Source organism: Mesoplodon mirus (genome assembly GCF_964341445.2).
Source record: "Mesoplodon mirus genome assembly, chromosome: 5".
Lineage (NCBI taxonomy): Eukaryota > Metazoa > Chordata > Mammalia > Artiodactyla > Ziphiidae > Mesoplodon > Mesoplodon mirus.
The window spans coordinates 130921353-130938295 of NC_138980.1; the positions used below are offsets into that span (position 1 = coordinate 130921353).

The window sequence follows — 16943 nt, forward strand, 5'->3', positions numbered from 1 at the left end:
ACAGCAGACTAGTTCTTCTGTAGGTCTTAGAAGGAAATTCTCTTTTCTTCATTATCCTTGGACCAACCTTTCCTTTCTGATACACTTTAAAGAGCAGTGATGGGGGGGTTCCTGTGGAGAGGGTCTCTGCATCACTTAGGATACTGTGTAGCTACAGCTGCACCCAAATGTGTGGCTTGAGCAAAACAGTGTATTGCTTGCTCACGTAAAAAAAGGTTCAGAAGTAGGAAATCCACAGCTGATGTGATGACTACCAAATCATCAGATTAAACTACTTCTACCTTTCAGTTTCCTCATCCTTAACAGGTAGCCTACCCTCACATTCTACCTCACGGACCAATATGGCTGCTGGAACTCTGACCAACACAAACGCATTCCACACAGAAAGAAAGAAGTAGAAGAAAAGAAAAAGGATCCTCACCAGCCGTCTATCTCCCAAGTAACGTCTGCTTAGATCTCACTGGCCAAAGCATAATAGCCTATTAGGGAAGGTGTGAGGGAAGGTGGCTCATAAGTATATTCTTTTAATTGAGTGCTTTACCACCCCAACAAAAATTACTTTTATCAGTAAAGCAGAAGGGGGATCAAGGATACTGGGGATACAACTGGATGTCTCTGCTGGTGCCCTAGCTGGTGTTAGTTCTGGGCATGAGTCCAGTTCCCAGAAGAATCCTTGAGGCACATGAAGGTCCAGCCTTGTTTACCAAAGGGACACCACTGCCAAGTGGGGCGACAGCCTTCCAGCAAGGAAGAGCACCCTTGCTCAGAGTGCCCCTCTGCATCGCCCCCCAAGCACCCTGACGTGGGAGGGAGAAAGCTGCCATGACCTCTAGTCATGGGCAGCTCCATTTCCCCAGCTCATCTCAACAACACTCTAGGCTGTGCTCTGAAGGGGCATCTGTAAGGTTGAGACACCAGACCCCATTCTCAAAGAAACAACATTATAAACAGTGCGGGAGGTTTCCAGGCTTCACCACAAAGGCTTATTTCACAGGTAATGTAGTAGAAACAGTATTCATTGGCCATCAACCAAAGTGGAATTGATTGGATTTCGACAGATTAGTCTTTGCTCTAATGAGGTGTGCAGAAGAGCCTGAATAGAAGGAAAAAGAAAACAGTAGCAAGAAGCAACTCCTATTTCTTCCTGGCTTTGTTCTCTGGCAAATGCTCCTTTCAAGTGCTCTCTCCCTCACAAGTTACTTGTCTTATCCCTGTGTTTTTCCCCAGTCCCTTCTCTCTAGCAGCAGGGCTATGGAGCCCATTCAGAGGAATTAGTGAGAAAACGAGGAGACATTGAACAGACCACAACAAGCTTAAGATGACAGGTAGAATCTACCTTCCAGATGTGAGCAGTGAGGATGAGAATGGAGGGGCACTATGCATTAAACTGTGTCCCCCCTAAAGATGCTGAAGTCCTAACCACCAGCCCCTCTGAATGTGACCTGATTTGGAAATAGAATCTTTGCCAACGATCAAGTTAAGATGAGGTCATTAGGGAGGGTTCTAATTCAATGGGACGGTGTCCTTATAGAATGGGGACACAGGAAGTCATGCGCACAGGGGGAAATGCCAATGTGAGGGTTCAGGCAGACATGGGAGCCATGCATGTACAAGCCAAGGAGCGCTAAAGCATCAGAAACCACTAGAAGCTAGGACAAAGGTCTGGGACGGATTCTCCCTCACAGCTCTCATGAGAAACCAACCCTGTCAACGCCTTGATCTGGGACTCCTAGCTTCCACAACTAAAAGTTTCTGTTGTTTAAGCCACCCAGTTTGTGGCACTTTGTTAGGGCAGCCCTAGCAGACTCAGTACGTGGCGTGGCTGAAGCATCTTCACCCACCTTGCTGGCCCAGGCACAATGCTTCCTTTCTCTCAAGCATCCACCTCCTGTGTGGGCCTCAAGTGGCCTCTCAAGGCCCTTAGTTTTCAGCCACCATCATTTACATACTTGGGGCTCCAGCCCTGCGGGTTCCAGGAATACTCACTGACGGCTGGGCTAAGAGTGAGTATTCCCCCCCCAAATAGGGCCTCCCCATTCCCAACAAGGATCATTCACCACTATGCAAGATAATGTGAAGTCAGGCGCTGCTAAACAGAGTACCTGTGTTTCAAAGGCTGTGCCCATGACAGAACTGCCTGGAGATGCAACTGCCTCTGGCTTAACGTAGAAACAACCGTCTGAGCCAAAGCAGAGTGACGGTAAAGGATCAAGCAGCAAGAGGCATTGTAGTCACTCACTTCTGAGGATTCAACCAAGTCAGCCTACTCTGCTTGTCAAGATCTCTCAAACACGTTTCTCTGCTTCCGTAACACCTGTCTTCTCTTTCCCTCTCCTGGCCTTTTCACCACAGGATCTGTCTGGAAGACACTGGGAATGGCAGGGGCTGAAAAAGCTGTGAAGAAAGCTAAATCTTTCAATGATACAAGTGACCTGGGGGAAATCTCCCTTCTATGCATAGCCACTCTCTATCTTTCACTGTTTTTAATAAAAAAATCTATGAAGGGAATAAAAGAATGAACATCTACATCACCTGAATATCACCTAATCAACTTGATAAATCAAACACCATTGAAACCCCCAGCACTCCTTCCTGATCTCAGTTCCCCTCTCTCTTCCCAGAGGTAACCACCAACATGAACTTGGTGTTTCTTATTCTCATGCAAGCCTTTATACTTTTACTACAAAAACAACCCTCCTAAAATCAGAGTGCTCCTTGGTCACAGTCCCACTGGTTACTTTTTTTTTTTTTTTTTAAACTCTGTCTCTTTCCTTTCTTTCCCTCATCTAGAAAAAGACTAATTATCAGATAAATGTACTCAAACCATGGGGATCACAATTGTCGATAGCTTAATCTGATTCCTGCCAACAAATATCTATTTTATTCACTGCATTACCTCCCCTCTCCCCTCAATAAAGCTGTGATGTAGGGAATTCAAGCCAGGCCAAGAGGAAATACACTTTGAATAGTTATCTATTTCTGGCACTCCTCAATTCGAATTGGTAAACGGAAGCCTGTTTCACCTACGCTCAAAATTCTCTAACAAACCAAAACAAACAAATTAGAATTTAGGAGAAGAATAACTGCACTCCTTTATACAGAGAACTGGAAAAACATGAAAACATTTATCAATAATGAACCCATCACTCTTACCTGTTTTCATAAAAGACAAACGCAAACAATAAAATAAAACTGCACTAGACTCGGGCTTCCCTGGAGGCACAGTGGTTGAGAGTCCGCCTGCTGATGCAGGGGACACAGGTTCGTGCCCCGGTCCGGAAAGATCCCACATGCCACGGAGCGGCTGGGCCCGTGAGCCATGGCCGCTGAGCCTGCACGTCCGGAGCCTGTGCTCCGCAACGGGAGAGGCCACAACAGTGAGAGGCCCGCGTACCGCAAAAAAAAAAAAAAAATTGCACTAGACTCAAATACATTAAGTGGAGGACCCAACATCTACCACCATATTTGGAGCCTGGCATAGTCTTATTGGAAGTTGGAACAACTTAATGTAGGAATACAATAATTGCTCAGTCAACTAACTAATGGGTTAGTCCATGAGTATTAAACAGTAAGGGAGGTACATGATTTTAAAACACACATAAAAATATTTATGAAACAACTGTTACATGCCAGGCATAGTTCTAGGCATGGAGGAGATAGCAGGGAACAAAACTCCCTGGCCCTAGGGAACCTCCACCCCAGCAGGACAGCACGTGCAAAGTTACACTAATGACATATTCTGAGGAACTCTGGGAAACCCTCCCTGATCAATAAATCACTCTACAAATCACAACTTGGATAAGAATGGCCACAGTGCTGGTTTCTGAAGAAATCTTATAAAACCCCAAGTGTTAAAGTCAAGCAAAGAAAATCTGTTCTATTCCCTAAAGGAATATAGCATCTCTTTGTTGACTAGTGGAACCTATGAAAATGTGTTGTTCAGAGTGATTTCCCACACATAACAAGTAAGAACTTTTCTGAACTTAACCAAATATCACCAACAGCTATAGAAAAAACGTTAATATTTGGAATTTTATAAAACGAATTACTGAAAGTAAGGAAGTGGGTCAGGAACCTAAACAATGATACATGACCATTAGAAATAGCCCAGCACTTAGTTCTCCCGGCTGTTTCTGTTGGAAGACACAGCAAATTTTGTGGGCAAGCAGGGCACTCGGCTCACATATGACTGGTCTGCTCCAGAAGTGCTTCCTAGCTGGAAAGAAAATGGACTCCAAGAATCAATAAGCATCAAAGAATGAGGATTTAGAAGAAAGCCTAAAATACACTAAAATGCTGATGGGGACTCTCTCTACAAGGTGAGATTATGGATGAAAACTTTTCTTCTTCATACTTCTCTATTTTTCTACAATGGAAATAATCAGGAAAAATGATCAATGTTTTATGATCTAAGAATTCTCACAGTAAAATAAAATGCTATCCCATTTCTTAAATGCTACAAGACTACAACACTGAAAATACCCGAAGGAAAAATTATTGAATGCATCAAAAGACACAAGTGAAAGCTAAATGCTCTGCTTTTTTAAAGTGTCTTTTCTCTAAGTGATAAGATATAGGGAAATTTTGAATGCATTTTTTTTCCTGTGTTTACTAGTTCTTCCACAATGATTCCCTGTGTGATTGATAGAAGTATTGCTTAAATTATTATTTTCTACAAAGGCCAATTAGCCCTAACTTAATAAGATACTATAAATCCTACATTATTACTCAAAAAATAGACCACAATAATAGACCACATATCAGTTCATTCTCCAACAACAAGTCTCAGAAATGCCTCCTAGACTGAATTATTTCCCTCTTTGAAAGGATCCATATAAGTTCAGAGAGGTCAGAATGTACAAACTCTTCTGAAATTAGCTATTTCAGCAGAACACAGGTCCCTGGTTCTCCACTGCTGCTACTCTGTGAGCAGATCAGCGCCAGGTCTGATGAGTCAATGAAAGGATGTGGTAACAGGTAGAAAATGGAGAGCAAGGTGGTTTGGTTTTTAAATCTCTTTCATATGACTTACACTGCAGGAGTAAAGTATTTCCTGATGATAGAAACACAACTGAACTCAGGGCCAGCTATCTCTTTTACGACAGGTTTTTAAGGCTTATTTTAAGATGCGCTTTTCCTTCCTTCGGCTCTGAACCCCATTTCCCAACAATCAAATGGTAGGTTATGAAGTCAGAGAACAATTGGTTACGTCTATGAATCCCTCTGCCTGCAAGGCCAAGTTTCATCAGCACCCCCCTCCCGCTGCTGCAAGCAACTTGAAATATATGACTGTGTTCTTAGGTTAAGGTCAGTGCTCTGGGTTACAAACACGGGCAGAATGATTTCTATATGGGCAACAAAAAAAGCAAGAGCTTGGGCATCCTCAACAGAGTCATTTACACTCTACAGAGAAGACAGATGAGTGGGAGTTGCCCCCAGGTGTGAGGCGATGGAAGCTTTGGGGCTCTCAGGAGGATGCAGTTCTAGGACCACAACCAAAAGAAGCCAAGAATGAGAGGATAATTTGAAATATGTGAGCCACAACCTTTGAAAGTACCTACAACCCTCAAGCACCTACTTCCCTCACTGGTCAGCTTCATTTCTTTTGGAGGCAGTCCTACCAGTGGCTGGCTAGAGAGATTATTTTCAGCCTTCATTTTGAAGGCTCCTGCTGCCAACACCTGTCTCGATTGTCACTGGCTGACCCCTGAAGATGGAGAGTGCGATTCCCCAATATTAATGGACCCCAAGAGGACAATTCTTTCTGCCAGGCTCACAATGGGTAGGAAAGCCTTCAACTACCTGGCATTTCTTTTAATCAGTTATGCTGCTTTGGGGCTCATTTTACAAAGCCATCTGGCTTTGCAGACATCAATGCAAGGACTATGAAAAACCCTCACTTTTTACTGCGGCCCCAGAAAGGGGAGAAAATCCACTTCAAAGTATGTTAAGCTCCCAGGGTTCTGGTGTAGAAATGTCTTGCTCCGATTCTTCATTGTTCAGACATCCAAGGAGCCTAGCCATCTAGGACATAAAAGAATTCTTCTGAAAGCACCATGTAAAATAAAGTGTTTGTTCAGTCACAGTGTCCCTACAAATGTGATCTTATGCTCCATGGCGGGGTGTCTAAGAAGATGAAAATGAAGGGGTCTCAACAGAGCTAGTGGAAACCTGGTCAGATAAATGGGAGGTTGGGAGACATGAGCCGTCCTAAATTGGAGAACGCTGAGGTGCCCACCTTCCTATGAATATTCTACTCATTCTCACAAAATGTTCCACACCTCAGTTTGGCATTAAGGAGAAATGCTTTGACTTTTTTTCTTACTACTGAATACAACTGCAATTGTATTTAAAATATCTTTACTTTCTATTGCTTTGACAGGTTCACTTTTGAAGTTTTCTATTCATACATTTCAATAGTCCTATCCCTTTTTAAGAGACAGTGAGCTGGCTTTTAACAAATCCAATACTAGGAGAAGGGACCAATGGTATTTTCTTTTTTTCTTTCTTTTTTTCTTTTTTTTTTTACAAAGAGTTATTTCATTCATCAGAATTTAAATGCTAGCAGAAACTACAAAACTCTAGGAGACTGACACATCAACATTTAGATGTATAAAAATACTATGAGGATTAATAACTAGCACCCAATTTTAATGTACCATTTTAAAAAGTTATCCTCTGACATAACTAACCTGGAAGTTAAATGCAACTGGAGGTTCATGTCACCAGCTCACAATAGGTTTCTCAAAAGAGGCAGTTATTTCTCTTTTGAGGAATGAGGGTCATTGACTACTGACCCAGTGGCTCCATGCAAATAAATGGAGCAGTCTCAACACATTTCTTAATGGCCAGAAGACCTGACAGCAGAAAGGACAAGTGCTTAGGTCACAACTACAGTTGATTTATAATTTCTGCAATGAGCCCAGGGACAGGGTGGGTCTTCATTCCAAAGGAACCTTATCTTCTCTGGTGATAATACATCTGACTTCCAACAGACCTGTTCAAGGTGAAGCAATATAGAAGAAGTCTCATCCTTGCATTTGATCTGCTGCAGCAATATTTTGTTCTGCCTCTTACATGTCGGAGGCTTAACATATTCTAACAGTGAATTAAGGCAAAATATAGGAAACTGGTGATATTGTATTTTGAGACAATTTAAGATAGTATCACGCATACGAAGGTAGTATTTAACAAGGGTAACATTTTAACAAGAACAAGAGAATCGTATTAAATTAGAACAGTATTAAGTGAAGTTACATTTTACTGTGGCCATTTGTAACATTTACAAATCTTAAATTGATAATTAATGTGTGCAAAATATTTACCTTGATTCAGTTTTAATTTTTAGTTGTAAGACTTTTTTCATCTTTTAAAAGTACAATGTCACATAAGGTTATTTTACTTCAGTTTGATCTAGATTAAGAACACCTATGAATTAAGGTGGGTTCTGGCCCTAAGGAATATTGCTTTGAACATAATACCTGAAATATTTTTGGAGGTACATCATTGCTCTTTGGCCAACACAGTAATACCATCACTTGCTTAGTATCTTCACGTAAGGTGGAGAGGCTGAATATAACTTTAGTTGATTCACTTAAATCCACACATATGATTATTTTTACCCAATGCTTCAGTTGTGGGGCATTTCCTTCCTCATTCCTTAAGTCCCGTGAACACTATTTTAATTATTCTAGTGCTTATATCTTCCCAGTTTATCACTTCAAGTCCTTGAAATCACAGTGACTTTTTGGCTATGATGGCACACTTGCGGCAACTAGAGTTCTTCTAGCTTCAAAAACAAAAAACTCTGTTTATTGCCTGTGGACTCTACTACAGCCACTCCAACCCCTGGTCATAAATGGTTATGTTTGTTTTACAAAAAAGGAGAAGTTCTCCATTCTAATTTAAACAATTCTATCTTCCAGAGTCTAAGCTTGGGCAGCCCTGGATCAAGTTAAAGGCTTAAATATTTGGCATATTATAAAAGAAACATTCCTTTATTATTAATCTTATGACATCCTTATTCATTGCTTACTTACTGTGATTTTAAGTTCCTGTGAGAGCCTACTTATACTTAAAAACAACTTTATAATTAACAATACAGAATTTACACACATGCAGAATTATAGTTAAAATATACTCTATTATCTTTTTTTAAAATTAAAGTACAGTTGATTAACAATATTGTGTTAGTTTCAGGTGTACAGCAAAGTGATTCAGTTTATATATATATGCATATATATATGTGAACATATACTCAGATTCTTTTCCATTATAGGTTATTACAAGATATATTCAATAAGCTTAATGGTAATTATAAGCTTGTTCAAAGGCTCATAATTAGCATTTCCTCTGTCACTTAAATTTCCACTATTGGCCAGCAGAAGTTCCTTCAGTTCTGTTCATCTCTTTATAGCTCCACACACTATTGAAAGCATCCCTTCTCTTTAGCAAAAACAAAACAAAACCAACCAAAAACCAAAAAAAACTGTTTTGAAACCAACAAAATGTTCCCTTATCCCAACTGTAGCAGCCAGTTATGTTCCCTGTGCTATACAGTAAATCTTTGTTAACTTACATATTGTAGTGTATTCTGTTAATCCCACTCTCCTACTTTATCCCTCCCCCCTTTCCCCTTTGCTAACCATAATTTTGTTTTCTATGTCTGTGAGTCTATTTCTGTTTTGTAAGTAAGTTCATTTGTGTTATTGTTTAGATTCCACATGTAAGTGATATCATATAATATTTGATAAATATAAAAAGATACTTATGTTACCATCTTTGTCTATTTTGATGATGATTAAAACTTAAGTGCAGGAAACACAATTTGAGTTGGTCAAAATACAGCTTATTAGGAAACATGAGAAATGTGATACACCTTTTATGTAGTACAGTTTATATCATGTGTCAACCTTTGATAAAACATGATTGACTCATTTTTAAAAACATAATTATATTTTTCAAGTATATCACTCAATAATAATCACAATATATTATTTCACCATTTCCTTTTTGGCTATAGAACAAATTAATGGCTTTTTTTTCTAATTAACCAAGTAAACATGGGTAGAAGAACCTACACGGGGATGTCCCTTTACTTTCATAAGCAAAATACAGACCTCATGTGTAAATGCATATGTGTTCATTTGTGAGACAATATTACCATTATTTTTAATCATGAACAGTTTTAGAGTTTTGCTCCAATATTTCAAATGCCTTTAGAAAAATGTAAAGGTATTTATTACCTTAATACTATAACTAAAGTTTCCAAAAAAGCTATTAAGAATATCAGGGAAAACAATTAAGTTAATATCACATTAATATAAACTTAATGTTAAGAATTGTCAAAAACATAAAGTATTAGACAACTTTACCTCAAATTCCAAATGTGGCAATTTCTTAAGTGAACATTTAAATTTTAGAAAAACCAAATCATAAAAGATTGCAAAACGCATAGTTACAGTTCTTTGTTCACATTATCATATTTACACACCCCTCAACCAATACAGGTATGGGTATACTTTATAGTTCGTTACATAAGCAGAAGTACAAATTATTTATAAGCTCACTTTAGCTTTATTACAATCTAATTTTTAGACAGATTAAAATATGTCATGCCTTAATCCCCATTTTCACATCTTAGGGTAATTGTACAATTATCACAAAGTAAGTCACATTTAAAGAATTAAAGTTCACAGAAAAACCTTTAGGTAATCAATAAATATTTTCCAATTAGTAACATCAAGTAAAGAGATCCCCAAACTGAGAAATAATTTTTTGGCTTTATTTACATGTATTATTATATATTATCTTCAAAATATTTAAGATAAAACTCCGCATGTTTAACTTTTAAAATTTAACTTAACCAGATCAATGTGAAACAAAAAATAAATGGCTAAAAACACCTATGAAAAGTGTGAAAAGCAGACCAGTGAGGGAGAACTTACCAGACATTACAACTCACTAGAAAGCCACTGCATTCAAAACAAAATGGTGTTGGCACAGAAATAGACAGAGATCAGAACAGAGAGGCCAGAAATAGATACAAATGTATATGGCATCTCTATATGTGACAAGGGTAACATTTCAATCCCATGAAAAATAAAGTTTCTCATAGTAACTAGGACTTAAGTAACTGGTTATCTAGGGGAAGAAAAAAGAAAGAAAGATAGAATCCTACCTCATATCATGTGCAAAACTTAAAACTGGAGTAAGATTTCAATGCTTTTAAAAATGGGGAAGAATATTTACAAGAATACTTGTATGACCACGGGATGGACAATACCGTCCTAAGCAAAACAGATAATAGAAGCAATAAAGAAAAAGACAGACATAAATAATTACAAAACATAATAATAAGTAAGGATTTTCTTTTGGTAAAAGACATCATACACAGAGACAAGAACTATAAAGAACAATAAAGCTATATTTGCACATATGTAACGATAAAACACAATAAATACCTCCCAGAAATTGTGACGGGAAAACACCATCAAGTACAAAAATGGGCAGTGAAAATAAATAGGAAATGAAGAAAAGGGAAATTCAAATGAACAATAAACATATGAAAATATATTTAACATCAGAGGTAGTCAGTGAAGAAAATGTAAATTAATGATCAGAGATAATAAGATTGGCAAGAATTGAAAGGAACAGTGGCATCCAATGCTGGAAATGGGCATTGTTATGTGCAAATGTGATACGCTATTCCTTTGGGGGGAAAAAGCTAGAAATATATATTAAAATTAAAAATACACATACCGTTTGACCAAGCAATTCCACTTCTGGGAATCTATCCTATAGGGAAAAAAAAAAGGACCAGTATGTAAGGACATAGGTACAAAGATGTTTACTGCAGCATTGTTTGTCGTGGGGCAGAGGAAGAGGGGGGACTGGGAACAACATGACTGCCCATTAATGAGGAAATGTTTAAATGAAATGTGGAATATCTATAATATAGAATATTATGTATTATTAAAAAGAATGAGATAAATCTGTACATAGTGACTTGGAAGGCTGATAAGGTGAGAAAAGCAAATTGAAGAGCTATACTTCCATTATGAGAACGGCAACAACCACCAGAAAACAATGGACGTGCAGACACTCACATGTACATGGAGTAAGGAATGGAAGAAACACAGACCAGGCTAACAATGGCCACCCAGGATTGGGAGTGGGAACAGGGAATGGAAGGGATGGGGATTATTTACCTCCTCCTAGTGTCTCTCTGTGCTGTTTCACTAGTTACTATGAACCCTATATTAATTTTACAACTTTCAGAACACATTTAAGAAAAAAATATTAGCTTTTATTAGTGGTAGTAGAGCAGAATTACTTTCAGACATTCATCTGTAGTAAAATAGTAGCCATTAAATAATTATTCCCTTCTTTGCTTATGCCAGCCACGGCAGAGTTCTTTTTTTTTTTTTTGCGGTATGCAGGCCTCTCACTGTTGTGGCCTCTCCCGTTGCGGAGCACAGGCTCTGGACGTGCAGGCTCAGCAGCCATGGCTCACAGGCCCAGCCGCTCCGCGGCATGTGGGATCTTCCCGGACCGGGGCACGAACCCATGTCCCCTGCATTAGCAGGCGGACTCTCAACCACTGCGCCACCAGGGAAGGTCCCCACTGCATGTTCATTTTTGATGGCTTGCCCAATATCCATTCTGTCTCTCTCCCATATGTGTATCAGCCATGTGGTTTGGGTGGGGTTGACTCCACCCCATTCCCAGAAATTCCTGAATGGTCTAAGCCAGTTCTGTCCACCAGAAATACAATTTGGAGTCACACAATTTTAAATTTTCTAGTAGTCACAGTAACCATGAAAACTGCTGGCAGCCATCTATGAGCTAGGAAGGAAGCCTGCCCTGGGATGAGGGAGAGACTGGGTCCTTGTGTCAACACTGAACCTCTGAATCAACCCTTGCAAGAAGCCTGGACTTTTTAGTTACATTAGCTGGTAAATTTCCTTTATTTTTTTCAGCCACTTTGAGGTAGGTTTTCTATTACTTGCAATCAAATGTATTCCAGATGATAAACTCATCTATGGACTAAACAAATACTTCCTTCTTAAGAAAAATAACTCAAATGTTCAACATTTCTTCATTTGTAGTCAAGGCATGCTTTTGTTAAACTAGCCTTACTTGATAACACCTTTAGGCAGCTTCTGAAAACACGCCCAGAGAAGATTTCCAAAGACGAATTCCTGATCATGCAGGGTAACTTTGCATGGTTACAACTCAGAGTATTTCTCCTTAAGACAATACAGACATGACGCGTCAGAGCAATCAATTAGCTCCACTCTCATTCCACTCTCTTTGTTGACCCTCCGTTTCTAGACCAGTGTGTCCCATCTTTGGCACTATTAACATATTGGGTAGATAAGTCTTTGTTGGGGGGGTGGTGTGTGGTTTCCTGTACACTATAGGATGGCTAGCAGTATCCCTGGCCTCTCTCTACCCACTAAATGATAGGAGAAATCCCACCCCCCCAAGTAGTTGTAACAATCAAAAATGTCTCTAGACACTGTCAAATGTCTCCTTAGGGGATAAAATCACCTCTGGTTGAGAACCACTATTCTAGACCAATAATTAGTTCTAATGTAGAACTGACCTTCATTGTTTTACCACATGATGGCCTCCCCCCGCCCCCCACCCCGCAAGTGTCCCCTGCATCACAATCTTTCCAGGCATTATGGCCTTCTCCTCGACTAGACATGAAAATGTGAACCTTGTCTGGCCATGCTCTTCCTCCTCTAATCCCCGCTTATGCTGAGCCTGAGCTCTCCACTGCAGGTCTTCTTTCTGGAAGAAATGTAGCTAGTCCCCTCTGACTTCAGCTTGACATCATTACCTGACCTGCTCCCTGAATCACCCACCCAGCCATTTCTTTGCGCTTCTCTGAGGGGATATTTGCTCATTTGTGGTCACTCATTCCTCAATTCAGCCTTCCCCGGCTGGGTCAGCCAGCTCCTCCATCAGTATATCGTGGGGGACAATTCCATCCCAGTCTCTCCACATTGAATCAACTCACACATTATTCTCCCTAATTCATCCCTAAGACTAAAGATAGGTTATAACCACTGGAAAATTCTTCATAGCTTCTCAAATTGATTGACAGATTTAATGCAATTCCAATAAAAATCTCAACAGGCTTTTTTGGATGGAAATTGACAAACTGATTCCAAAATTAAAGAACCTAGAATAGTCCAAACAATTTTGAAAAAAAAAAAGAAAAAAGTTGGAAGATTAACACTATCTGATATCTGAACTTATTATAAAGCTACAATGACCAAATCAGTGGGGTACTGATATACAACAAACAGGCCATGAGCCAGAATAGAAAGTCTGTAGACAGACACCCATACATGGACGACCAATTTTCATCAAAACTACAAAGAAATTCAGCAGAGAAAGAACAGTCTGTTCAACGAACGGTGCTGGAACAATTAGATACCTGTATGCAAGAACATAAACGTTGATCCATATTTTACCCATATACAAAATTAACTCAAAATAGATCATAGATGTAAAAATCTAAAATTTTAAATCTAAAATTATAAATCTTATGGAAAGAAAAAGGAGAAAACTTTTGTGACCCTGAGTCAGGCAAAGATGGCTTAGACGCAATACCAAAACCATGAGCACGTACAGAACAAATTGATTATTTATACTTCATCAAAACTAAAAACTTTTGCTCTTTAATAGATGCTGTAAAGAGATTGAAAACACAAGCCACAAGCTGGGAGAAAACTTACCAGTCATGTATAACAGCTTTATTTATAATGGTCCCAAACTATAAACAACCAAAATGTTCATCACTAAGTGGATGGATAATCAAACTATGGTGTATCCATCAATAGGATATTACTTAGAAATAAAAGTAAGGAACTATTAACATATGCTACAATAGAGCTGAATCTCAAAATAATTATGCCAAGTGAAATAAACCAGACAAAAAAGGGTACGAACAGTATTGTTCCAGTTATTTAAAATTTTAGGAAATGCAAACTAATCTTTAGGGTTGGAAAATATTAGTAACTGTCTGATTGGGCATGTGAGGGTGAGGAGGAGGTAGCAATTACAAATCGGTAAGAGGAAACTTTTGGAGGAGATGGATATTTCAATACCTTCACTATGGAGTCTGTTTCGCAGGTGTGAATATATATATATATATATGTCAATTTATGAAATTGTGTATTTTAAGTGCAATTTATGGTATGCCAATTATAGGTCAATCAAGCTTTTTTTTTTTTTTTTAAAGGGGAGAGGGGAGCACTGTTACCTGTTGGGGAAAACATTAAGTGTTAGACCATGTAGGGTTATGCTGCTGTTGGGACACCCTAAATTGGTTCATGCTACATGGGATTTCATGAGAGGAAGTGGTTTTGTTGTTTTAATTTCTTTTGTGGTTTAATACAAATAGAATTCACAATTCCTGGGTACTTAACATAATACAGCCTAGGTGATGTTAAACAGTAGATAAAAGGTCCATGGGTGGGAAGAGAATACACAGAGCCTTGAGAAATACCAATCTGAACTATGTTTGCTTTAATTCTCCTTTTAAGTATCTCCCCATATAACCACCACCATTACCACCCCCTGCTGTGGTCTTAAGGATGTGTCCAACCAACATCTTCCAGCAAAAAAAAAAAAATTAGAATAGAGCCAAGTGGCCTGAATTCTCAAAGATAATAATTAAGTAACATGCTTTTTAACAGATGTTTGATGACACTATTTTTCCCCATGATTCTACCAGAATCAACTGCATTTACATACAAATGGGTAATACCTTAGAATCCCAGCTAAAAAAAGCCACCGTTGTTCCCCTAAGACATGAAACCATGTACTGATCTATTAATTTCATTTCAGTGTATGATGTCAAGTGCATTTTAAAAATATACTCCATGGCTTCCAAGGGCTTCCTTAATCCACAAGGACTGGTTTTAGTTTAAACTAATTTATCATAGACATTAAAAAACCTTCTGCTTATTCTCCCAGGTAATTGATTCTTGATTTGTTAAAATACTAAACACTATGCTTTACACCCTGAAATACCAAACTCCTGGTGAACTCACTCATATGCCCCATGAAGAGCAAATCCTCTCAGCCAAGAGGCCAAGGGAAACCCGGGAAAGCAGACCACTCCCTCCCTTGGACCCACTGCCAGCCCAGGGGGACGTCCCCCCCTGCCCCTGCAGTAAACATCATTTGTTCCACAGCAGTGACAAGGGGATGTCAGAGGGTGCCAACTTCCCCAAGAAAATGCCCTCCTATGCTTTACACCCTGAAATACCAAACTCCTGGTGAACTCACTCATATGCCCCATGAAGAGCAAATCCTCTCAGCCAAGAGGCCAAGGGAAACCCGGGAAAGCAGACCACTCCCTCCCTTGGACCCACTGCCAGCCCAGGGGGACGTCCCCCACTGCCCCTGCAGTAAACATCATTTGTTCCACAGCAGTGACATGGGGATGTCAGAGGGTGCCAACTTCCCCAAGAAAATGCCCCCCTCGGTTTTTGAAAAATACAAATAAATCCAAAAGACAACCTCTGCCTCAAAGCCGACCTTCCTAAGTAAAAGCACACACCTCCACCACCAATAACAGTAGAATCAGCATTGGAAAATCGGGGTTTAGTAAGAGCTCAGCAACCAGGGCTAATGTCACCACGAGGTCAATCTCAATGATCTCTAGGACACGACAAAAGTCAGAAATCATTTTTCCTGCACAATGAAAAGCACAACGCCTAGGCCAAATTAATATTTTCTAATAGGGAAGAACAATTTCACCTAAGCATCTACAAAATAGGCAAATATTTCTTGAAAGATTTCTTTATAGTTCTAGAAAAGAGGCATTTAAAAATCCTTTCCCTCGATATATTATGCCTGTTTAAATTTATTATCATTTGAATTTTCATTCTTTAAAAAAAAATTTTAATTTACCCTTCCATGCTAGGCACCCGTTTCCACATGCCTCTAAAATTCATAGAATATACTTAATAAAACTTTTTCCTCTCATGAAGTTGTATTTATGGAACTATCTGCATACAATTTCCTTATGCTATGAGTCAAAAGATACCTGGGTGATGTCTGAGGTGAAGCAGAGTCCAGAAGGCCACTGGGAAGAGAGGTGTACGGGCACTGGCATATTCTATGGGCATGTCTTATGTTCCAACACAGAAGCATGGAAAAGTCCTAATCCTCATCCCCTTCCCAGAAGAGGTGACTTTATATAACAACATGTTCAAAGACAAGGCATGTGTATTCAGATGAAAGAAATGACCTGCCAGAATTCTTAGAAGTTGAGGTCTCTACTGCAGAAAAACAGAGAAGGAAACCCTAGGATATTTTTCCCCCAGTCACTTACGTTTGACAGTCAGCTGCTACAAAGAGTCAAAGAGCAGGGATTCTAATTCTCAGGAGTCAGAATGGCAGAGGAAAAAGTAGAGATTCTAAGGAGGAACACCAAGACATAAGCAAAATCTTCTAGCCACCACCCACCTCTCAACGGTTCCCCTCAGAGAGCCCGACTTACTATACAACGGGGTCAGGAGAACAATACAGAATTCAGCTGCCCTGCTCACATGTCTCACTGGACGATGGACTCATTTGGGGACTGCCAGTTACCACAGTGGGGACTGCCATAGCCACCACACCAGTGCAGCCATCACTAGTCTCATTACTAGTCTGAGTAAACTCAGTACCCTGGTAGTGCTGGTAGGTGACAAGGTTCTCCCTCTGGTTGCAGTTTTAAGTGTAAACTCTTAAGAAGAGTTTGAGGCCATGCTTTCCAAAATGTTCAAAGAAACCATGATGAGCAAGGTGAAGTCAAGTGTACTCTGTGAGGTCTACCCTTTACATGACCCATACTGTGGATGTCGATGCTGTAATTCACGTCTTTATATAACAAAACACTACCACACCCTTGCTCATTATTTTTCTAACTC

The 16943-nt window shown here is 39.4% G+C and overlaps 1 protein-coding gene across 4 annotated transcripts in view; it reads right to left on the reverse strand.

The window, feature by feature from the left end:
* MAST4 (microtubule associated serine/threonine kinase family member 4) overlaps positions 1 to 16943 on the reverse strand; it is a gene marked incomplete at its 5' end in the record, with an annotated part of 585767 nt that overhangs the window by 246143 nt on the left and 322681 nt on the right. For all 4 annotated transcript variants that reach the window (XM_082620666.1, XM_082620667.1, XM_082620672.1 and 1 more), the window contains one exon: positions 10762 to 10797. In XM_082620666.1, coding sequence (XP_082476792.1) covers positions 10762 to 10797 — 36 coding nt within the window. The remainder of the gene's footprint in view (positions 1 to 10761; positions 10798 to 16943) is intronic.